The sequence below is a fragment of the Lacerta agilis genome, chromosome 11 (genome assembly GCF_009819535.1).
Source record: "Lacerta agilis isolate rLacAgi1 chromosome 11, rLacAgi1.pri, whole genome shotgun sequence".
NCBI lineage: Eukaryota > Metazoa > Chordata > Lepidosauria > Squamata > Lacertidae > Lacerta > Lacerta agilis.
The window spans coordinates 16,823,976-16,848,523 of NC_046322.1; the positions used below are offsets into that span (position 1 = coordinate 16,823,976).

Here is a 24,548-nt window from a genome sequence, read left to right on the forward strand (position 1 = left end):
TTCTGTGTACCACTTGTGTTTCGTTGGGGGGAAACAAAATGTGAACCAAGGTTTGCTTGACAACATGCCAAGGCTTGTGATTTGTTTCCAGCATTCAAGTCACACAGAAGGATCAAAGCCAAGACTTTTGAGCAGCATGCACAAGCACACTGCTCATTCATATTAAACCATGGAATGCCATATGGGGTCCCCCTGGATCATGAACCTTAGATTATGGTCTTGTTTAGCCTGCTTGATAATTCAACCCTGCTCAAAACAGCTTCAGTTTCTGTCATCACAAAAATTTAAAGTTCATAACTTTTCAATTCTTCTGCAATGTTCCATTGGACCAATTGAATGGAGCAGATCTATGGAGCAGTTGAGAAACTTTGGGCTAGGTTTTGGGCTAGCCTATACTTCTGTAGTCTAGCGAGGGATGGAGAAATTAGTTGGGCTCACATTCTTCGTAATCACATCTCCCAAACTGATACTGAACTGTGATGCATTTCTGCAACAAAAATATGCTTATAAAAAAGCATATATTTGGGGAGAGTACACAAAAATGCGTATATTAGGCAAAATTGCATACGAAAAGTATATATTAGGTGAAATGCACACAAATTATTAGTGGACTTTTTAAAAAAATGCAAACTGATACACAACTAAGGTAAACTGAAAACTGGAAAAATAAGTAAAAAAGATAAAATAAAAACAACAGCTATAACTTGCTTGAGATATTGATGTCTGTCATTAAAATGACGCTGTCATACTGCTGCATTGGGGAAAAAATGAAATCTTTCAATTTCTTCTTCTTTAGGTGATGATGATGAAATTCCTCAGGAGTTTTTATTGGGAAAGCATCAACTTAGTGAATTGGGCAGTGAATCTGCTAAAATTAAGGCAATGGGCATTATGGACAGGGTAAGTTATTGCTTGTTTTGGTAACTCACAACTTATACACATTCAGCTTTATGCTCTTGGCAAATTAAAAAAATTAAAATAAATTTAAAAGATGGCAAAAATGGGGTGAGTGTCCAGGAAAAAACCCCTTTGGGAAGCCCACCCACTCAAGAACCCCATGGGTTTTGACGATACATATTCTGTTTTTAGCTTTCAACAGAAAAAACAGTGAAAGTCCTGAACATATTGGAGAAGAATATTCAAGATGGTTCAAAGCTTTCTACTCTTCTTAATCATGTAAGTTGTTAAATGATGCTAGTATCATTGTATTTATTTTATACATTAATTGAGAGGCTAGAAATAGCCTCTCCAGCTCTCCTTCTGAACTGGAGTCTGCACTTGAGAAATCCTAATAAGGCTGGTTCAAATGGCAATGGAGTATACTGTGACATTGCTACCAACCGCAGCTGAGAATGTCACATAGAGAAAATAATATCTGGTCTAAGTAACTTACTAGGAAGTCATTTCTACAGAGAGCCTCTTTAAATTGAAATAGAGTTCCACTAGCCTAGGTATACACAACTCGAATAACCACAAAGGATTTGTTTATATTTTATCAACAGGACATCACTGATACATTAACTGAAGACAAGCATCATGTTATAATTTTAACTAGCTAGTGTTCTCTTTAGCTAATTTTTTGACCTTTCATTTCTCCATGTCCCATACTGCTGTTTATTATCTCTCTCCAAGTAGAGACTTTTCTCTTTCTTTATACCACCGTAGACCTGCATTCTCCTCTCTAGCCTTCCCACTTTCTTCTCCCATTTCCAAATACCTTTGTATCCCATTTGTTACCTTTCTGTTGTCTCTGCAGTCTATATACTTTTCTGTATTCCCTCTGTACCCAATGTATTACTCCCCCTCCCCAACTTTCTCTTCCCGTTACCTAGGCTTCTGTGCATCCCATTTTGTTACTTTTTTCTGCCTCACATCTGTTTCCTTCCCTTACCTCCCCCCCCATTCCATTTCCTTCTCCCTGACCTTTTCTACTCTTCCTTCTTAATGTTGGTGCCTGCAGTGCACAAGGCTTTCGCTCACTTAGCAATGCACACACTGAGGGAATCACAGATGCTAACCAAGGCTATTTGTATTTACTCAAGCAGAAGACTGTGGCTACCTTTCTTGAATTTGACACTGAAAGTGTAAAGTTTAAACATACATCTGTGGAAAACTGGAATTCTGGACCTCTCAAGCCTAGAGTTGGCACATGGCTGCCCTCTAGTGTTCAATTTTTATTTTGAAATATAAACTCACCTGAAGGCTTGGGATGGACAATTTACCATACATGCATATTGCTGTATATTTCTCAATCAGTGATATGTCTGCATGCTTTTTGTTCTTAAAGGCCTTTTGCCATTATTGTAACTGACTTCTGTGACTGGCTTGTGTCAAGATCTGCATTCTATTTTTTTCTCTTTCTGTTGGTTTGCCTAAAGCAGGGGTAGTCAACCTTTTTATACCTACTGCCCAATAATGCATCTTTCTTGATGGTAAAATTTCCTTACCTCCCACCAGTGCTCATTGGAAGGAGGATTCAGCTTGTGCTGTAGAACCCCCTACTGCCCACCTAGAATCCTGAAACGCCCACTAGTGGGCGGTAGGGACCAGGTTCACAACCCCTGGCCTAAAGGAATACTGTAGCAAAGTGCTGTGACCTCTATATAATGCCTTGTCCATATCATGCTAAATTCCACAGAATTAGACTTTAGAGTGACTTACTTACCTTCCACTTTGAGAGGGGGATAATGCTCCTACTTCAAAAGTGACTTTTCCCTGTTTTTGTGTTACTTCTTCCTTCCTGACTCATGATTTCCTACTTGGTTAACAGAAGATGGAAAAGAGCAGATTCTCCCCCCCCCCCCCCGAAATGATGTTCTATAAGAGTTCATCTCAGTGGATGAAGAAATACTGAGTAAGGCTCTAATACTGCGATGAACAGTGTGAGCCTCACTCACTGTTGTCATTCTGCAGGGTCATTTTGGGCAAGGCTTACTAACTAACCAGAAAAAAGCCCTGGCTAATAAGACGCAAGAGTGTGGCTGATGAAAAAGTTGGCAACTGTACTTCAGGAAGGGTTTTTCTGAGACTGTAGCATTGTGAAATATATCACAGAGATTCCTGGTTTGTATTTGGCTATTGGGAGGTTTTAAAATACCAGTAATGGGAAGTACATTTCATTAAATCACTACTCTTTTTCATATTGATATATTAACTATTGCTGCGTAAACTTTGCTCAGATTTATTTTCTCTGATTGCTTTTTAAAAATGTTTTCTTTTAAACTTAGCACTCTGAATTTTTCTGCAGAATAACGACACTGAAGATGAGGAAAGATTATGGAGAGACTTGATTATGGAGAGGGTCACAAAATCTGCAGATGCCTGTCTTACAGCTATCAACATTATGACATCACCCAACATGCCCAAAGCTGTATATATTGAAGATGTAATAGAAAGAGTTATTCAATACACTAAATTTCACTTACAGAACACACTTTATCCTCAGTATGATCCTGTTTACCGATTGGACCCTCATGGTGGTTAGTATAACAGATATATTTCTTACTTTTTGAAACCATACTGTTGTAGAGAATATACAGGCAGATCCAAATTCTTCTTCTTCTTCTTCTTCTTCTTCTTCTTCTTCTTCTTCTTCTTCTTCTTCTTCTTCTTCTTCTTCTTCATACCCCGCCCATCTGGCTGGGTTTTCCCAACCACTCTAATATACATAGATATATTTTGTATAAAGTACTGATATCCTGCCTTTCCATTCCACCACTGGTGTGCCCAGAGTGTCTGCCAACAACAAATTCAAAAATATAGAGATCTGAGAGGGGTGGGGAGGCTAAAATAAATTAATACTGCCAAGTATATGTGGTGTAATGGAAGAAAGGGAACTCTTGATATTCTGGTCCCAGATTGCTTGGAGTTTTAAAGGTCACTATCAATACCTTGAGTTGAGACTGGCAACAAGTGAAACTCAGACAAGTGTAAAACAATTTGATTGACTAGCTGGCAGCTCATTTTGGAGCAATTGAAACTTCCACACTAGGTTTAAGGACAGCCCCATAAGAACATATGAATGACCTTGCTGGAACAGACCAATGGCTTATCTCATCCAGCATCCTGTGCTCACAGTGACCAGTTGGATGCCCATGGGAAGCCCACAAGCAGAATCTGAGGATAATACCACTATCCCCTCCCATGGTTTCCAGCAACTGGTATTGAGAAGCCTACTGCTTCCAACTGTATGGACATTGCAGCTAGCAGACATTGATAGCTGCTAGATATGTAGCTATTGATAGACCCATGCAAAGCACATCACAGCAGCCTCTTTTCTTTTTCATTATGCTGTTCTTGTACTTTTCAAAATATTGGCTTGTGCTTTAGAGGGTTCCAATTGCTAGCTGTGCCAGCTGCAACTTAAAGTATAAGTTGCATTTCCCCTGAAAATTTTGACTGTGAAAATCCTGTCGGGATCTGAATAGTCTGAAATTATTTGGTGTCCTGTCATAATTGATTTGAGTAAATATAATTTGCATACTTAATGGTGTAAAAGCTTCATTAGATGTTCTCTTCAGAAGGTCTCTCTCCCCTCATACATACAATACATACAATCAACTTGATTTATTATAGTCAACTTGGTTGACTATTTTTCATCTCAGGAGATAAGAAAAATATATGAGCTTGGTAGGGAGAAGCTTTATATTTAATATGGTTGCATCGTGTTAAATTTCTAAAAAATGTGTATTGCTTTAAAATTTACTAGGTGGTGTATTAAGCTCAAAAGCCAAGCGTGCCAAGTGTTCTACCCACAAGCAAAGAGTAATTGTGATGTTATACAACAAAATTTGTGATATTGTTAGCAGTTTGGCTGAACTATTGGAGATACAGCTTCTTACTGACACCACTATTCTTCAGGTAAGTTTGATGCATTTTATCCTAAGTTTCTCTTCCCCTACTGTACACACACAGAGGTCTAAAGTTCTTCTCCAGTGGATGCTTATTTCCTTTTACAAGCAGTAATTACAAAACTTGTTAAATTTAAGCTACCGGTACTAGATTTTTAAAATTACTCTATAAGGCAACTTGGACAGTCAGTTATGAATATATATGATATGGAAAATATATGCATCTTTGAAGAACAACAACTACAAAATACCCAGGGAAAACAAATGTGTTTTTCTGTCTTAAATCTGAGGTTGCATGCTACTGTGACTAGTACAGGAATTGGAGAACACAAATAAAAAGATGATGATCAGAGGTCTTTTTCTGTTGAAAAGATTTTATTTTCGTTTATCAAGTATTATGAGAATTTATGTATATATTTCCTTCTCTGTTAATAGGTTTCTTCAATGGGGATAACACCTTTTTTTGTAGAAAATGTCAGTGAACTTCAGTTATGCGCCATCAAACTTGTCACTGCAGTAAGCACACCTTTTAACCAATATTTAATTGTAAAGAAATGAATGACTTCTGGTATTATTGGTCTTTTAAGGAACTTTGGTGGGGGGTGGCATTCATGAATTACTTAATCTGGTCCTGTTCGTGCCCTCACTTCTAACTTTGCCTGAGAAATCTCATTGTTATAGCAAATGCAGATTGGTCTGATTTTTAATTTCTTTTAAAGCAATGTAGTTTAGGATAGCAGCTTTAAAGCAACTACTGTATTTTTCCATGTATAACACACCCCCATGAATAAGACGACCCCTATTTTTGGGGACTCCAATTTAAGAAAATGCGGGGAGATGGCCCAGAGCTGTTGAGCTTTTTTGGGGTGGATTGCCCAGGGTTGTTGAGCTTTTTTTGGGGGGGTCATAAATCACTAACCCGACTGACAAACACTACAAATCGCAAGTGTCGCCAAAGCCACAAAGCGTCTCCCCACTCACCAACTGAAGCCGGCATTCACATGCCCAATTGCTGCAGCCAATCCACAGCAGCCCTTGCCGCAGTCACCAATCACAGACTCTGCTAACCCAGAAATAGTACCTCAGGTTAAGAACTTTGCTTCAGGGTGAGAACAGAAATCGTGCGGCGGCAGCAGGAGGCCCCGTTAGCTAAAGTGGTACCTCAGGTTAAGAACAATTTCAGATTAAGAATGGATTTCCAGAACGAATTAAGTTCATAACCCGAGGTACCACTGTAATTTGTCCAGCCTGATGGCTCAGTGTGTGAACAACTTGGTGAGCCTCACTAGGTTTGAAAATTTACTTAGAAAACTAGAAAACAATTTGAGTTGGTATTTTCAACTCTCTTAAACTAATGTTAACTAATGTTAGTAGTACCTTCTCCAAAATATTTTAAACCATTTAATACATTTACAGTAATACCACTTTTGCAATCTGGATTCATACCTCTTGGCTATAAATATTGATTGGTAATAGGAAAATAACTTTATGTTTTAATAAGTGTGTGTGTGTGTGTGTGTGTGTGTGTTTGTGTGTTTGTAAAATAGTTTGTATTTTTGACAGCAAAATAAACAGGAAATGAAATACATATAATAACCATAATGAACTTTTTCAGGTCTTTTCAAGATATGAAAAGCATAGGCAGTTGATATTAGAAGAAATTTTCACTTCACTTGCAAGGTTACCAACCAGCAAAAGAAGTCTGAGGAACTTCAGGTAATGTACAGTGCTAATTTCTCTCTCCCTCTCCTCCCATCTTTTGAAGAAGTCTGGTTTTTTAAAAGACATTTTATTATTAACTGCCTGCTTCAAGAGGCATGCTAAGCCAAACTATGTCTGCATAACTGCAGGGTTGGGATTTGAATCTAAGGTGCAATGGCAGATTTTTCATACAATGCTTGTGAATGTTGGGAGAGTAGAAAACACATCAAATGCCAGATGAGGGAAAACTCCTACAATCCCCTACTTTTTGCTTGTACTTTTTAATTTTTTAAAAATACAGCTTAACTGAATATTGGTTAACGAAATGCCAGTGAGGTTTAGTGGACTAAGACTAGCAAGCATCTATTCCAATCCCCACTCCACCATGAAACTCCCTGGGTGACCTGGGCCAGCTACTATTACAGCCCAACCTACGTCACAGATTTGATGAGATGATAAAAGAGGGGTGGGGCATAGCATAGGATCAAGCCATGCAAAGCATGCCACTCTGAATGCTATAAAGGAAGGGTGGGATGACATTGAAGGAAGGGGGTGTATGAGTGTGAGGCAGGAATGCTAAAATCAGGCACGGGGAAAGGTTGGCCTGCAGACCAAATTAGACCCAGCAGGTCTAGTTTGGCCTACAAGGCTGTTTTCCCCATGCCATACACCTCCTGTCAATCTGTATCTACACCCAGTATTAGTTTTAGGACAGGTAAAGACATTACTGCAAAGGAACAACCAAAAGGCTTGAAGTGCACTCCCAATTGTTCCATAGCACTTGGGAGCTGCTGATCCCTTCTGAAGGTGTGGGTTGCTGTCATAACTCATGGGTGGTGACTGCAATCTCCACTGGGGTTCCTGATCCAAAGTTTTCACATGCAGTTGATGCATGCTGAAAGTGGGACTTGAATTCAGCATCAACTCCAAGTCCTGCTTTTGTCAGGGGTCTTCCTCTACAACCTTGCTTGTAGTCAAGCTGGGCTGTAGAGGAAAAAAGTTCCCATCCCTGGCTTAAATCATGTAGCTTCAAAGTAAAGTGATACACTTCTGTTGGATCAACCTTTGTTCCAGAAATGTACTGCTCTTTGGGAAGTTTATTGCTTAGTTTGAATGCAAAACCACACCTCTATTGTGGGAATAAGATTTGAGATCCTTGTAATAATTGAAGCCAATTGAAAAAATGCCAAGGGTTTTAGTGTTTTCCATTGGGTTCATTTTTAACATTAGTAAAATAGGTTTGTGTTTTTCAACAGACTGAACAGCAGTGACACTGATGGTGAACCTATGTATATTCAAATGGTGACTGCACTGGTGCTACAACTAATTCAGTGTGTTGTGCATCTACCATCAGGCGAGAAGGACTCTAATTCTGAAGAGGAGTCAAATAAGAAGGTGAAAAATGCTTTAGATTTATGAAGATATATGTATTTAGCATATGTTCATATAGTTCTTAGCGTTATCATTATGAATTCATGGAATGCTGGGCCGGTGGTGGGTCGGGCATGGAATGTGGGAAAAGAACAAAGGGGGAAATGTCAGTTGGTGACACTTGAAGGCATAGCTGTCAACCCTCTCTGCTGTTTCCCAATGCTATAATAAGGGAATTTCCCGCAAAAAAGGGGAAAGGTTGACAGCTATGCTTGAAGGAGAAGATGAAAAGGCACTGAAGAGAGAGGAAGCAAGTAAATACAATATATCCGAGAGGAAGAAAAGTGAACCTGGGCAACAGAGCAGATAGACTGAAAGAGCAGTGAGAAATGAATATTCAATTAACTGTAGTTAACTGAGGTTGAGTTATTTGATGACAATATGTTCGTTGGCTGAGTGAATTAAATTTTGCTTTTAAGATAACGAAATAGCGTATTTACCGAGTCTAATGCACCATCAAATCTAATGAGCATCTCAATTTTCAGAACCTTGAAACCAAAAAAAGTATTTGCTGGTGAATGTACTGTATTGACCTGAATATAAGCCTCACTCCCCCCCCCCCAAATTATGACCATTTAAAGTTAAACTGTAGCTTATATTTACGACCTTACGGTATGCAGCCAGGAGTGCAGGGCAAACAGCGCCAGGAGCGCGGCAAAGCAGCATTCGCCTCACGCGTAGTTCCCCCGTCCTCTCCCCCAAAGCTGGGAAGGGAGAGAGCGAGGAAGGGGAAAGGCCGCTGGCAATGCAGCATGGCTCTCCCCCCCCCCCCCAGTATGTAGCCAGGAGCAGGGAGAAAGAGAGGGGCTTATATTTGGGTATTTATTTATTTTTCAATTCTAAAGGTGTGGCTTATATTTAGGCCAATATGGTAAATGTGCCATCAAATCTAATGTGCACCTTAATTCTCACAGCGTAATTTGTCCAAAAAAGGTGAGCATTAGGTTCAAGTAAATACGGTATTGTTCATGTTCATTTGACTCAAAAGTGATTGCAAGGTTGCATCTCCTTGTCCATAGTTGAGAAATGTGTGTATTATACTTGCTGTTGCATAAATCACAACACACATTCAGTAAGCAGGCGCTGTGTTCATTTTTCAGGTGGATCAGGATGTCCTCATTACAAACTCGTATGAAACAGCCATGAGAACAGCACAAAACTTCCTTTCCATTTTTCTCAAGAAGTGAGTAGAATTCAACTGTTCATCTGTTACAAGTTTTATTTCTGTGTTGCTGTCCATGCAGGGCTTTGTCTCCTTCCACTTGCTCAAGAGGCAGGGATTCATGCTAATTATTACCCTTTCCTCCCTTACTAAGCTCTTACAATTCTGTAATTCTTTCTTTCTCCCTGGAGAACTAATATATCAAATATCAGGATTTATCCCACTCTACCAAAGACCTATGGCATAAATTGGTTGTGTGCAGAGCTCTCAAAATAGACATCTAACACACATCATTGTTCAGAAAAATTTATAACCTTTTTGTTTCCTTCTACCCTCCCTGGTGAAAAAGTATCTACTTCCACCATTGCTTAGTAGATCAAGTTTTGCATTCCTCTAGCATACAAAGCACAACACATCCCTGTTTCATTCATCATCATCGTACTTTCCAGCAGGGCTGCAGTTCCCTCAGCATCCCTGTCATCAAATGCTCCAGTGTCAGATCTGTTGGACATTTATCACAGTCTGGATATCTGCCCACACAAACAGAGAAAGGAACATTGGGACTTTCCTTCTCAAAATGTCCAGAGGCATTCAGAATCAACCCAAAACTGGCATTCAGTGCAACAATCTATTTTCATGGACTACATGCAAACACTTCTGCATCATAAACAACCCTTCCCTCATAGAGTTTCTCTTCTCTTTGTCCCTTCCTCAATTCTGGATAACTCTTGACATTTATGAGCTTGTCCATGGTGGAACTGGGAGGGGCTTGTTCCAGGGAGGCAAAAATGTGTGAGTGCTTTTATATTTAGTGCTCATTAACCTGGCATCAAAAGGATGTTAAGGCATACTTCTTCTCCCAGGTGTGATTATCAGGCTTATTACTGTTATATTGTTCCACATTTATGATTATATATATAGTGCCAGAAAATTCTCACATAAAACGTGAAAGAAAAAAACTAGGATTGATTTAAAGGTGAATTCATTATGTCTTATTTCCCCCTTTCCATTGCTTTCTTCAAACAGATGTGGTAGCAAGCAAGGGGAAGAAGATTATAGGCCACTCTTTGAGAACTTTGTTCAGGATCTCCTTTCCACGGTCAACAAACCAGAATGGCCAGCTGCAGAGTTATTACTTAGTCTATTGGGAAGACTGTTGGTAAGATGCTTAGATTTTTGAAGCAATAACTCTGCTTCACTTTTATTAATGGCTTGCTTATTTTGATGTAAGTAAGTAAGTTCGTAAGTAAGTAAGTTCGGTCTTATTGTACCGAATCTGCATGTTTCATGCAGTGCAGTGTGCTTTGGGCTGGTGAAGACTTAATATAAGAGTGATCCTTAACTAGGATGAGGGATGAAGAACAGGCAATTTCACTCCTTTTCCTACCATTTCTTTTTTTAGACTTTGAATTCTTCTCCCTCTTGCTCTATTATCACTGTTCCATGTCAAGTCTCACCAATGTTAAACATGGTTACAGAAATGGACTCCAGATTTCAAAAGCTATGTTTGAAGTGTCCTTGAGTTAATGTTGGTCAGCTGTAAAGATAATGCTGAATGAGAGGCAGAAGAAATTTTCTTACAAATGGAGAGAGGATGGGGAAGTTCAGGCTTTTGATCTGGAGTGCCCTGAATTATATGTGAAATGCTAAATAATGTTACTGAATTCTTCCCGTTATTGTAGGAGAGGATCAAGCAATATTGTCTTGAAATGTGAGGGAAATAAAAATGAAGTTTATATATTTTTTCCTTTCGTTTTCTTAGGTCCATCAATTTAGTAATAAATCTACAGAGATGGCTTTGAGGGTGGCATCACTCGACTATCTTGGTACCGTAGCAGCACGACTGCGGAAGGATGCAGTCACTAGCAAAATGGATCAAGGATCTATAGCTCGAATTTTAAAACAGGTTTGAGTGAAGTTATTGTTGATTATTTTAAGGCAGGTTTCAGTGTAGAGATTAGTGTCCATAAAATATTTGGAGTAACATCCCATACAAGAGTGCTTTTGACCTCTCGTTTTGATTAGTTTACCCTTAAAATACAAGTTTGCGGCAGTTGCCTCTGGGAGCATCCAGCTGTTAGCTGGGGTGATGTGAAGGGTGAGGGGGAAGAGACAACATTTAATTTCATGGCAAAATAGAAATTTGCTGCAGAAGAAGCAGCCCAACAGGTTTCCTGGGAGATGGTGTTTCACACACTTGCTACATTGATTGTGCGTATGACGACTTTGTTTGATACCTTTTATTTTTGTTGTGTGTTAACATGTTGTGTGTGACATATTGATGCTCCCGGTGTGTTTTGTAATTTGTTTACTTTCAAGTGTGTTTAGATCAAATCGATCCAAGTTAGTGTGTTCTGATATTGGGAAGGGTATGGATTTTATTTAAAATATATTGTGTGTTACAGGTCTCAGGAGGGGATGATGAAATCCAACAACTGCAAAAGGCACTGTTAGATTATTTGGAAGAAAACACAGAAACTGATGCATCACTAGTGGTATGTTGTCATTGTTTAAGTGAAAGTCTGCTTAAACCTTTCTGTCTTGAAGGCCACATCAGCTGTAGGCCAACCCCTTGAGGGTGGTATGCCCTTGTTGGGCATGGCCAAAGTTTGCAGAAAGAAACCACACACACACACATCATGATGCTGCGTTGGAAAGGAAGGTCTTCTGCTTACCTTGCAAATGTGCTGGCTTGTTCCCTTTTGAGCTGAGTGCTTCTGTCTTGGGAGACCTTAAGCCTTTCTCCCTTAGCACACCAATAGAGGAGGTGGCACAAAGGCTACTGCCTTTTAAACTGCTGCTAAGTTAGATATACATGCATCACAAGTTAAATATATAGAAAGGTGGTATGTATGGACATCTAAAAGGTTATGTAGAGATTGATACCAACATTTACAGTGAGGGGGGAAAGTATTTGATCCCCTGCTAAATTTGCCTGTTTGCCCTCTGACAAAGAAATGACCAGTCCACAATTTTAATGGTAGGCTTATTGTAGCTGTGAGAGACAGAATAACAACAGGAAAACCCCCAGAAACCCAGAAGACAAAAGTCAGAGATTGGTGTACATTTATAATGAGTGAAATAAGTATTTGATCCCCTGTCAACCAGCCAGATGTCAGGCTACCTGGTATCTTCACTGTATGTAAGGAGCTGAGATTAGAAGCACCGCTGTAAGGGAGAGGTTTTACCTGTAATCCCAGCTTGTTACAGTACCTGTACAAAAGACAACTGTCGACAGAAGCAATCAATCCAGCAGATTTGAAAGTAGCCACCATGACCAAGACCAAAGAGCTGTCCAAGGATTTCAGGGACAAGTTTGTAGACCTGCACAAGGCTGGACTGGGCTACAAGACTATTGCCAAGCAGCTTGGTGAGAAGGTAACAACAGTTGGTGCAATAATTCACAAATGGAAGGAACACAAAATAGCTGTCAACCTCCCTTGGTCTGGGGCTCCATGGAAGATCTCATTTCGTGGAGTTGCAATGATCAGGAGAATGGTGATGAAGCGCCCAGAACTACATGGGGGGAAGTTGTCAATGATCTCAGGGCAGTTGGAACCATAGTCACCATGAAAACAGTTGGTAACACACTACGCCGTGAAGGACTGTGATCTTGCAGAGCCCGCAAGGCCCCCTTGCTCAAGACAGCAGATGCACAGGCCCGTCTGCAGTTTGCCAGTGCACATCTGAATGACCCAGAGGAGAACTGGGTGAAAGTGTTGTGGTCAGATGAGACCAAAATCGAGTTCTTTGGCATCAACTCAACTCACCGTGTTTGGAGGAGGAGGAATGCTGCCTGTGCCCCCAAGAACACCATTCCCACCAGGCATTGAAAATGGGTCAAGGATGGGTATTCCAGCATGACAATGACCCAAAACACATGGCCAAAGCAACAAAGGAGTGACTCAAGAAGAAGCACATTAAGGTCCTGGAGTGGCCTAGCCAGTCTCCAGACCTTAATCCCATTGAAAATCTGTGGAGGGAGCTGAAGGTTCAAGTAGCTACACATCAGCTTCAAAATCTTACTGACTTGGAGAGGATCAGCAAAGAGGAGTGGGACAAAATACCTCCTGAGATGTGTGCAAACCTGGTGGCCACCTACCAGAAATGTCTGACCTCTGTAATTGCCAACAAGGGTTTTGCCACCAAGTACTAAGTCATCTTTTTGCAAAGGAGTCAAATACTTATTTCACTCATTATAATGCACATCAGTCTCTGACTTTTGTCTTCTGGGTTTCTGGGGGTTTTCGTGTTGTTATCCTGTCTCTCACACCTACAGTAAACCTACCATTAAAATTATGGACTGGTCATTTCTTCGTCAGGGGGCAAACGGGCAAATTCCCCCCCCCTCACTGTACAAAGTTCATGTTACTTGTAGCTTTCTGGTATGAGGCAAAAAAAACAAAACCTGGCAAAATGTATTACTCTAAGTCAGGGATGGTGGGAATTGTTGTCCAACAACTTTGGGGGACCCAAGATTGAGAAAGGCTGCTGTTTTTCCCTGTTGAGCTTTACATTTCAGTGTTTTAGTATTACATGCAAATTGCCTCTTTTTACTATAAACTGTTTTCTGCTTCATACACACCCAGTGTTAGGAAGTTTGGGGGCTGTCCTGACAAGCTCCTGCACTAAAAATTTCCCACTAAACCACTGTTCAGTATAAAAATGTCCATTCTTCCAATTTGGCAATCCTTTTTTTCTTTTTAAAGTTTGTGGGTTGTAATATAACCTAAGAAAGAGATGACAGAACCACATTTGATGGTAGTTACTGAAACAACTTGAGTGATTTTTTTTTTAAAGTTCAAATAAAGGAGCAAACATGGAAGTGCAAATTAGACATTTTCCCTGCTCCCTTCTTAGAAGTTTAAGAAGCTGAAGCAGGAGTTGCACCTCCTCGGATGTGTCACAAATAAGTTTTGCTACATGAGTGAAAGTGAAAAGTATCAAGTATTCAGTGTTGTGGATTTTGGATCTAACTTGCTCAGTACTGCCTATGCTGACTGGTAGGCTTCCAGGCAGGATTTTTTCCTAGCCCTATCTGGAGATACTGGGAACTGAACCTGGAGTCTTCTGAATATAAAGCATGTGCTATGCGTTGAGATGTGGCCCTTCTCTCTTATGGGGAATATACCACAGTTGTCATTGACTCAAGCAGTCCCATATTATCATGGACAGAGGCACTCTGGGTAGGTGAAGAGTAGGCCCGAAAACTTTTATGATGGTCACATTTGATAAGCAGTAGAGGAACACATTTGTTTATCATAGACTCTAAAAATCAGTTTATAATTGTTTTATCATGTTTTGTAGTATAAATAATCTAGGAGTTAAAGTGTATTTGCAAACTGAAGTAACTCTTGTACATGAAAATGGCTTTGGGGTAAATCCAACTACATGCAACACAAAATACAGTTGATAAATTCAGCTATATGTAATTCAAAATGTCTCCTGCCCACCTAGCAGTTCGAAAGCACGTCAAAGTGCAAGTAGATAAATAGGTACCGCTCTGGCGGGAAGGTAAACGGTGTTTCCGTGCGCTGCTCTGGTTCACCAGAAGTGGCTTAGTCATGCTGCCCACATGACCCGGAAGCTGTATGCTGGCTCCCTCGGCCAGTAACGCGAGATGAGCACCGCAACCCCAGAGTCTGACATGACTGGACCTAATGGTCAGGGGTCCTTTTACCTTTTAATTCAAAATGTAGTTGGCTTGGAATATGGAAATGCCCTGCTTAATTTCCAGTAACAATAACTTATATCTATATATTCCAAAATACTAGTGTCTTTCTTGTTTGTTTGTTTGTTTGTTTGTTTGTTTGTTTGTTTAAGAAAATCTATATCCCTCCTTTCTGATGCTGTAAAAATACTCAAGGCAGCTTTCATAAACTAAAAATATACTAAATAAGCCTATCCAACAAACAGTAGAAGCAGTGAAACACTTTCTGACATTGTCCTTTTTGGGACTTATTTTCCCACACTCTCTCCTGCCACACCAGTTTTCTCGGAAATTTTATATAGCACAGTGGTTTCGAGACACTACTATGGAGACTGAGAAAGCAATGAAAACTCAGAAGGATGATGATTCATCTGAAGGAACACACCATGCAAAAGAAATCGAGACAACAGGACAAATAATGCACAGAGCAGAAAGTCGCAAAAAATTTCTTCGCAACATCATTAAAACGGCACCTTCTCAGTTCAGTACATTAAGGTGAGTTCCACAGATAGTTCATTTTTATTTACTAAACAACATTTGGTACTCATGTATTGCCATATTCTTCTGTTGATAAGCAAATGCTAAAGCAATATTCTACCACTTTATTACAGGATGAATTCTGATACTGTGGACTATGAAGATGCTTGCTTGATTGTTCGCTACTTGGCCTCTATGAGGCCGTTTGCCCAGAGCTTCGATATTTATTTGACACAGGTAAACTGTGCCAGAAGTCTTAGTGAAATACAGTTGGCTTCCTGGTTCCAAACGCTTATGCGGTAGTGTGCAATATCTGTTCATTGTTAAGCGCAGGTATTTAATAGGTCGTGGTAACACCACATGCTTACATAATTATGTATCAATTCCACAACATTTTTCTTTATCCTGCATGCATTTCACACCTCCTTGAACTCTTATTTCATCTGTGCATTTTTGTAACAAGAACCTTAAGTTGAAAAGGTGTCTTAAAATGATAATGGTCCTTTGCCTACATATACTTTATTTGCATTCTTGAATTTTAAGGATATTACCTCATAAAGTGTATATTCACACATCATAGTAGAGCAGCTTAATAACTCAAAATAGAAAATAGTTTTAGTAGTTTGCTTGCAGTGCATGGTACTGCCATGATGAATGTTGTAATTCAGTAGCTTGATTATATTAATATTTAATAGGAATGCAAGCATGTTTGAATGGGTCACCATGTTAGGCCTCCAGAAATACAAGTGTACTCCTATTTTAATTTTTTGGCCTTCATAGTGGTTCTTGACCAGAGTGGATTAAAGAAGCAGAAAGAATAATGAAATAGCTATCATGGAGGACTTGATCCAAAATTATCACAAAAACTATCAAAAGAAAACACATATTTAGATGCCTCTTTAAAGAAGGCATTATATTTTATATCACTCTGGGCACAGTCCACCTAACATTGCTGTTGCACAGCCTCCATTCATTTCAAGGGGCAGGCCCTCCACAAATCTACTTACCGGGGCCAATGTCCCAGTGCTGTGGCCTAGATGTTCTCTTTACCTTCTCCCTGGCCATATTTAATACAAGTAGCCAAGGCTCACTGTAGTGAGTTCCAATGCACTGATGCATCTGCCCAACAGTGGTATAGACAGGATAGTCTTATTTTCCTGGCCCCGAAATCATGCATCTTTGGTGAGGAGGAAGTGCTTTCTCTGTGATGGCCAATGAAAATCCTACCCTCTTACAGTTCAGCCAGCTGTAATATTCTCTGGAGCGGTCTTCAATTCATATCATTCTTGAGAAGTGTAACAGGTAATGGATGCACCTGCCCACCCCATAAGTGAATCAAGTGGGACACAGGGTGCCCCTACCCAGTCTCCTTTTGGAATAAGCTGGGCTTTGGAGCAGGCAAACACTTTCTGTTTCTGCCAGTTTCAAATGTCAGCAAGATGTAAGGCACCTCTTGCCCCCAGTCCTCCATATATGCAAGTGTGCACATGTTAAAGGATTTGAAAGAGGGGAATGTTGGCTATTTCAAATAATGGCTTGGCTACTGAATTGTGGCAAAACACGTGGACCTTTCACATGGAGTGAAATGGGGTGGTGCAATTAATATTTGACCGAGTGCCCCTTTGGTGAGGTTATGTTAGATTTCTGGTAACTGGTTTTTCATTTTACTTCAGTTCTAGCATGTTTCCTCACTTCATTTTTGTTCGTTAAACATTGTGTGCTACTTTTCAAAAGCAAATAAAATGCCATTTTTTTGTTTTGTTTTCTTATTAGATTCTGCGTGTGCTTGGTGAAAATGCAATTGCTGTTCGAACAAAAGCCATGAAGTGTTTGTCTGAGGTTGTTGCTGTAGATCCCAGCATTCTAGCCAGGGTAAACAAAACATTCTGTAACCATACACACATTTTTCCATTCTCACAAGCAGCTTTTATGGTTTCCCTCACTTTGTGTTTCTTTCTTGCTTGTTGCTTATAGCTTGACATGCAACGAGGTGTCCATGGACGGTTGATGGACAATTCCACTAGTGTACGAGAAGCAGCCGTGGAATTACTTGGTCGGTTTGTGCTTTGTCGTCCACAGCTTGCTGAACAGTATTATGACATGCTGATTGAGCGAATACTGGTATGACTACTTTTAAAGTCTAACATTTTATAAGTTCAATTTTTACATAGCTCTTTATGATGAAAATAAATATGATGGTCCTCTGTTCACCTCTGTTGAAACATAGTTTCTGACAAGCATCTCAAATGGCAATAGTGAGCATTAAGATTTTTTTTCTCCATTTGTAAGGATTTTACACTAAGTGTTTTAGCTTATTAATTATGGTCCTGTGTGGTCGTGTTTTAATAGACATCATACTTAAAAATGAGGCTGCAGTTTAGATTTAATTTTAAATTGTATTTTAATCTGTATTTTAATGAATTGTTTTATGTTTTTGTTGTGATTTTATTGGTGTTAGCCGCTCTGAGCCCGGTTTGGCAGGGAAGGGCGGGGTATAAATAAAATATTATTATTATTATTATTATTATTATTATTATTATTATTATTATTAGTTATCTGCTGCTAATCAGCTTATTATAGCTACCCTATGTGTTGTAAGATGGGTAACATGCTGATCCCCCCCCCCATATTATTTTCTTTCTTTCTTTTGCTTCTTCAGGATACTGGTATTAGTGTCAGAAAAAGAGTCATAAAGATTCTTAGGGATATCTGCATTGAACAACCAACATTTCCCAAAATTACAGAAATGTGTGTGAAAATGATTCGCAGAGTCAACGATGAAGAAGGCATTAAGGTACAGTAAAAAAATCACTTACTATAGGGGTGAACAGCCTCTGACTTGTGGGCCCATCTTGGTCGGCAGGAGTTCCAGTTTTGCATGTGAGACCATTTCCCTCAAACCAGGCCTACCTAGCCATCCGCTGAATCATGGCATGCTGTTTAGGCAGGATTAAACCCTGTCCTCATGCCCATCAGCTGACATCCTGCCTTGGCAGCATGCCAATGTTTCCAGCAAGTAACAGAATTGCGCAGCTGGTACAGCGGGACTGAGCAGGGATTAAAGCACTTCTCAAAGGCAGTGTTTGGATCTCCTGTGAGCAGTGGGTGGTTGCTGCTTCAGCAGGGTGGGGGTTGCTTGACTGAGGCTATATTGGTGCAGATTTCCCTTCCATTCAAGTTGAGCTTCTAGTGATGTGTGTCTAGTGGATTGTGCTTTTTGTAGATTCTTGTTGGTAGTTTAGGGAATGTGGCAAGCTACTTTTACCTAATCAATAGCTATCCATTTTATTTCCAGAAACTGGTAAATGAGACATTCCAGAAGCTGTGGTTTACTCCAACCCCCCATAATGACAAAGAAGCAATGACCAGGAAAATATTGAACATTACAGATGTGGTATGAGATTGCTATTGTTCCCATTGACTAATGTATCAATTGTGATAAATTGAGTTGTATCTGATGTGTTCTAATTTTGTTATTGTCCTTCACATGATTGGTGATTATACTCTGTCCCTAGTGTTGGTTTTTTCTTTAAAGGCTGAGAGTTCTCATACTGTAGTGCTTAAGCAAATGTTGCAGTTTGTAGCACACATCTCTCTTGATACTTGTAAAATACTTTAGTGAGGTTCCCTATAACTGATCAACTATTCTAGTATAGCATGTATGTAGGATTGAAGTTGACAAAGTAAACATTACATTAAATGGATTCGAATATTTTCAAGAGAGTTTAACAATACTCCTGCAGTACAGTAATTACAATATTTTTATAGTTTTCATTTATATAAAGCAGATTTCATGTTTATTTGACATTGTTTCCGAAAACATACTTGGTTTGCATTGGTCTTAAGTTAATGATTAATGAATTTAGATGGTGTTTCAAATATTTGAGATGCTATTCAGAAACCCATTAGTACTATGAATGAGCATGTCACTTTACAGAGCCGAACAGGAAAGAGGTCCCTGCTCCAAAAATATTGTAGGTTAGACAGAGTGAAGGGACAGTAACATAAAGCAATAGTCATAAGGTTAGAAAAAACTTACATTTCTTATATTACTATTGTGGGTGGCGCTGTGGTCTAAACCACTGAGCCTCTTGGGTTTGCCAATAGAAGGTCGGCAGTTTGAATCTGTGCGACAGGGTGAGCTCCCATTGCTCTCTCCCAGCTTCTGGCAACCTGGCAGTTCGAAAGCACACTAGTGCAAGTAGATAAATAGGTACCACTGTGGCAGGAAGGTAAATGGAGTTTCCGTGCGCTCTGGCTTCCATCATGGTATTCTGTTGTGCCAGAAGCAGTTTAGTCATGCTGGCCACATGACCTGGAAAACTGTCTGTGGACAAACACTTGACTCCCTTGGCCTGAAGCGAGATGAGAGCTGTACCCCATAGTCACCTTTGACTGGACTTAACTGTCCAGGAGTCCTTTACCTTTTCTTATTGATGTTTTAATATTAGCATATGTTACTGTTGAAAAGTTACATGCAAATGTATTTTCATTTTTATTTTCTCTTAGGTTGCAGCTTGTAGAGATACAGGGTATGATTGGTTTGAACAGCTTCTTCAAAATGTAAGTAACTGTTCAGATATCTTAATTTTTTCTAAAACTGGAACTCCCTCAGTTTGAGGTTTATACTGAATGGGGTTGGCTGTGGAGTGGGAATTTGAAGGTGAAGGTGGATTATTGAGGTTGCTTCCACAAATGGGAGAAGACCTTTTGGGGAAGCCATTTTGGAGAGGAGGTTGCCAGGAGGGTGTGGGGGAAGTCACCCTCCTCCAACCCCATTACACACACTTTTCTTTTGCTGCAACGCACTGCTTGCAAATTATTGGCCTATTGACAGTTGCTTCCCATGTGTGGCAGAAATATAGTTATTTGCTATTTTTACATGCTTTCTTATGAAGATGGCTTGTATATTCTCAGAATCTAGCCATGCGTATCAACATTGTCCATATTGTATATCTTTGTAGTTGCTAAAATCTGAAGAAGATGCTTCATATAAGCCTGTAAAGAAAGCCTGTACTCAGCTTGTGGATAATTTGGTTGAACACATTCTGAAGTATGAAGAATCTCTGGCAGGTAAAACAGTTATTTGCATTCCATTCATAAGTTATGTAGAATTTTTTGTGGGTAGCAGAGCTCCAGGTGGAATTCAAGTTATTCTTCCACATGACTGTACAAATTATTGCAGAAGTGTGTTCATATATAAACCTCATGTAGTGAGGTGTGTGTGTTCCAACACTGTTAGCTTTCAGGGGGAATTCACCAGGCATTTGGTGGCTAAAGAATACTGCAAGGGCCATCCTGAGATCACTGGATGAAATGTTTTACCTGTAACTTTTTAGATATTTTTAATGGTAACTGTTTTAGAATGCTTTTTAAAATTTATTGTGGATGTGTTTGCTGTCTTAGTCCCCTTAGAGAGGGGAAGAGTGGGATATAAATTCAATAAATGAAATACACTTGACCATGTGATTGTGTAGCTAGAAAGCAGGTACAGGAGGACCTGTTCACATTGAGAGAAAGCATCTTATGACCCAGCCTTCAGAACTATATCCATTACAAAATGAAGCACAGTGCAGTTTTCTTGTGCACTTTTTATGGTCTTAAACTGAATTGCAATAGTTCTGCACTTGTGAAATCAAAACCCATCTAAATAATGTTCCCATGGAAGCTTTGAGTGTTGCAGGGGAAGCAGATGCTGTCATGTCAAACCAGAAAGTAGACAGGAACAGAATAATAGACAGCTCGAAGGGGGCACTGTTGGATGAAACATTCTCCTCCTAAGGCATCTACACCTTGCTGGTGGAGCTGGCTGGTTTGTTAAAGGCCCTTGCCTTATTTTGTAGCCTTTGACTTCTGCAAGACTGAAGTACAGTAGGGCACTCATCCTCGAGTCAGAGGAGGATGGTAGCACTGTGTCCTCTGATGGGTGAAGGGGGGCAAATGAGATATTCACAGTTCTCCCCTCCCCAGGAAGCAGCACGTGGACCTGGCCATTGCAAGCAGCTTCAGTTCTAATTCTGCTTGTTGATTTAATTGTCCATAATATATCCAGGATGCACATGGTACTAAATAATATTAACAACAGTTTTTGTATATTTGAACATCTTAATTGAATATTAGTTAAGTGTGTTTGTGTGCGCACATGTATATATACATGTATGTTTACACCCCCCCCCCTTATTTTTGCAGATTCCGACAATAAGGGTGTGAATTCAAGTTGCTTGGTAGCTTGCATAACCACTTTGTTCTTATTCAGCAAAATCAGGCCCCAATTAATGGTCAAACATGCCATGACCATGCAGCCATATCTTACCACTAAATGCAGTGTAAGTACTCCTTTACTGTTCCCCCACATTGCCTCTGCTTATGTTATGTGAAACTTGTGATTTGAAGTGAAAATTGGAGGCAGCAAAATTATTGGCTTTCCCTATTGGCTTTTAGGCACCAGGCCTAGGTAACCTATTTCCAGAGGAAATTGGGGTTCCCCTGATTTACTCCTTTTTTATATTGGTTAGCTGCATAGGAAACAGTTGTAAGCATCTTGCTGCTTTTAAGTTTGCAAACTGGAGATCACGGGTTGGGGAAAAAGTTGATAGTCCTCTCTTGTGCCTCAGAAAGCATTCCTTTTCATGTAGATGACTGTTCCTTAATTCAGGGTAGTTTCAAACCTTATGTTTGCATGGTCTCCGATGCTTCCCTCGGCAAATTGGTAAAGTGTGATAACAAGCAGACAGTGTGTGTACACATCAGAAGGGACCTTATTAGACAAATATCTCTACATGTTAGTCATATATGCTTTTTATGTTTGCTGCAGGGCAGTTTCAGCTCCAGGTTTTGGAGATGGTTTCCATGCCCCGCCCCCAGTAAGCCTACCTCCTCACTGCAGCAGGTCTAGGGGGCCCTTTACAGTGAGCTCTATTGGGATGTGGGCCCTTGTCATATGACCATTCATGTCAACCCTTGATTTTTAATAAAGTTGCTAACTGTTTAAACTCACTGGCAACTTTTTTTCTATCTGCAATATAATTTTTAATATTCCATTCAAGGTGTAGTTGTAAATAGCTGGAATTGATCACTAGAAGTGATTATTACTCACTTTATTAAGATACGTAGTAGTATAACAGCACAAGAAGAGCAAAGAAGCTTAACCATATGTAATGTTTTTCTGTAGAGTCAAAATGATTTCATGGTGATCTGCAACGTTGCAAAAATTTTAGAATTAGTAGTGCCACTGATGGAACATCCGAGTGAGACTTTTCTTGCTACTATTGAAGAAGATCTCATGAAGCTTATAATCAAATATGGCATGACAGTAAGGTTTAATTTCTACTTCATATTTTTGTAATGGTTTTTACTGCACTTTATTGGCATTAGTCTTCTTATAGAGATGTTAGTTTTCTTATAGAAAAGAAAGCTAGAAATATATTAGAATAAAATTTTATTCTCATAATAGCCCCAGAGCTTTCAGCTTTTGACATTTGCTAAAATAAGAGCAAGATGTTGATTTCTCCACTGATTGCTTTCTATTGTCTTAGAGAAGGGGTCCCCAAACTAAGGCCCGGGGGCCAGATGTGGCCCAATTGCCTTCTAAATCTGGCCCGCGGACGATCCGGGAATCAGCGTGTTTTTACATGAGCAGAATGTGTGCTTTTATTTAAAATGCATCTCTGGGTTATTTGTAGGGCATAGGAATTCGTTCATATTTTTTTCCCAAAATATAGTCTGGCCCCCCCACAAGGTCTGAGGGACAGTGGACCGGCCCCCTGCTGCCCTGCTGAAAAAGTTTGCTGACCCGTCTTAGAGATTACTTCTAACAAAATCTAATGTGTTCTGCTTTGTTTCTAGGTAGTGCAACACTGTGTCAGCTGTCTTGGGGCTGTTGTAAACAAGGTCACTCAGAATTATAAATTTGTATGGGCCTGCTTTAATAGATATTATGGTGAGTCAATTTTTATGCAGAATTTTCATTATTTTAAAGTTAATTAAACATCTAATAGGAAAAGAAACTATGAAGACAAGAATTCTTCATTTTTTGCAGGTGCACTTTCAAAATTAAAAAGTCAACATCAAGAAGACCCAAACAGCACTATACTTACAGCAAATAAACCAGCACTCCTTAGATCCCTTTTCACTGTTGGTGCACTGTGTCGGCATTTTGATTTTGATCAAGAAGATTTTAAAGGCAACAGCAAGGTAAACATTCAGTATTTATTTGCTTACTACTAAACCACAGAGCCTAGGGCTTGCCGATCAGAAGGTTGGCAGTTCAAATCCCCACGACGGGGTGAGCTCCCGTTGCTTGGTCCCAGCTCCTGCCAACCTAGCAGTTTGAAAGCACCTCAAAGTGCAAGTAGATAAATAGGTACCGGTACCACTCATACGGGTAGGTAAACGGCGTTTCCATGCACTGCTCTGGTTCGCCAGAAGCGGCTTAGTCATGCTGGCCACATGACCCAGAAGCTGTCTGCGGACAAACACCAGCTCCCTTGGCCTATAGAGCGAGATGAGCGCCGCAACCCCAGAGTCATCCATGACTAGACCTAACAGTCAGGGGTACCTTTACCTTTACATTTGGATAGACTGACATTTTGGGGGGAAATAAACTTAGATGAGCAGAATTTCCAATGTGATTACTTTTTAAATGAATTAATTTCCCCCCCAAGCTTTCCCCCCTGAATTATCCACATTGTTTCCTCTTTAAACAGGTTAACATTAAGGATAAAGTACTTGAGCTGCTGATGTATTTTACCAAACATTCAGATGAGGAGGTACAAACAAAAGCCATTATTGGTCTAGGTAAGAACATAGAAATAATGTGGTATTAGATGTACACAGAATTGCCTATAGTGGAATTCTGCTACCAAAGTGGTGGAAGCAGGAAAGACAGCTTCTGCTGATTTCTGCTTTCCCCTGAACCTCTCCTACATGCCCCCTCCATCTGCTCCAGAGAGTTGGTGGATGGCAAGTGGAATTGGAGATTTGCAAGGGAAAAGAAAAATTCGTGGGAAATGCCTCCTGTCCCTTCCTCCAGAAGTAACCTGCACTGGATTGAAATTGCTTTGATCAATAGAAGTTACCTTTGCATTTGTCGAACAGACACTCAGGATTACTTATCAGTTCTTGGTTATGAGGATTCAGAGAAATTGCTATTTCAATATAGACAGCGACCATTTTGCGGTGACATGAAGTCCTTTTAGATCCAGAAGGGGGCGGAGCA

At 39.9% G+C, this 24,548-nt stretch overlaps 1 protein-coding gene across 3 annotated transcripts in view; it reads left to right on the top strand.

Annotated features, from left to right (window-relative positions):
* The window catches only part of NIPBL (NIPBL cohesin loading factor), a 137,429-nt gene that overhangs the window by 102,736 nt on the left and 10,145 nt on the right, over nucleotides 1-24,548 (top strand). For all 3 annotated transcript variants that reach the window (XM_033164072.1, XM_033164071.1, XM_033164073.1), the window contains 24 exons: nucleotides 797-900; nucleotides 1,090-1,176; nucleotides 3,248-3,479; nucleotides 4,709-4,860; nucleotides 5,286-5,366; nucleotides 6,466-6,566; nucleotides 7,808-7,946; nucleotides 9,083-9,165; nucleotides 10,171-10,303; nucleotides 10,907-11,050; nucleotides 11,550-11,639; nucleotides 15,135-15,349; nucleotides 15,466-15,568; nucleotides 17,105-17,203; nucleotides 17,306-17,452; nucleotides 17,991-18,125; nucleotides 18,627-18,725; nucleotides 19,841-19,894; nucleotides 20,296-20,404; nucleotides 21,521-21,657; nucleotides 22,503-22,643; nucleotides 23,177-23,270; nucleotides 23,370-23,524; nucleotides 24,037-24,127. In XM_033164072.1, coding sequence (XP_033019963.1) covers nucleotides 797-900; nucleotides 1,090-1,176; nucleotides 3,248-3,479; nucleotides 4,709-4,860; nucleotides 5,286-5,366; nucleotides 6,466-6,566; nucleotides 7,808-7,946; nucleotides 9,083-9,165; nucleotides 10,171-10,303; nucleotides 10,907-11,050; nucleotides 11,550-11,639; nucleotides 15,135-15,349; nucleotides 15,466-15,568; nucleotides 17,105-17,203; nucleotides 17,306-17,452; nucleotides 17,991-18,125; nucleotides 18,627-18,725; nucleotides 19,841-19,894; nucleotides 20,296-20,404; nucleotides 21,521-21,657; nucleotides 22,503-22,643; nucleotides 23,177-23,270; nucleotides 23,370-23,524; nucleotides 24,037-24,127 — 2,925 coding nt within the window. The remainder of the gene's footprint in view (nucleotides 1-796; nucleotides 901-1,089; nucleotides 1,177-3,247; nucleotides 3,480-4,708; nucleotides 4,861-5,285; nucleotides 5,367-6,465; nucleotides 6,567-7,807; nucleotides 7,947-9,082; nucleotides 9,166-10,170; nucleotides 10,304-10,906; nucleotides 11,051-11,549; nucleotides 11,640-15,134; nucleotides 15,350-15,465; nucleotides 15,569-17,104; nucleotides 17,204-17,305; nucleotides 17,453-17,990; nucleotides 18,126-18,626; nucleotides 18,726-19,840; nucleotides 19,895-20,295; nucleotides 20,405-21,520; nucleotides 21,658-22,502; nucleotides 22,644-23,176; nucleotides 23,271-23,369; nucleotides 23,525-24,036; nucleotides 24,128-24,548) is intronic.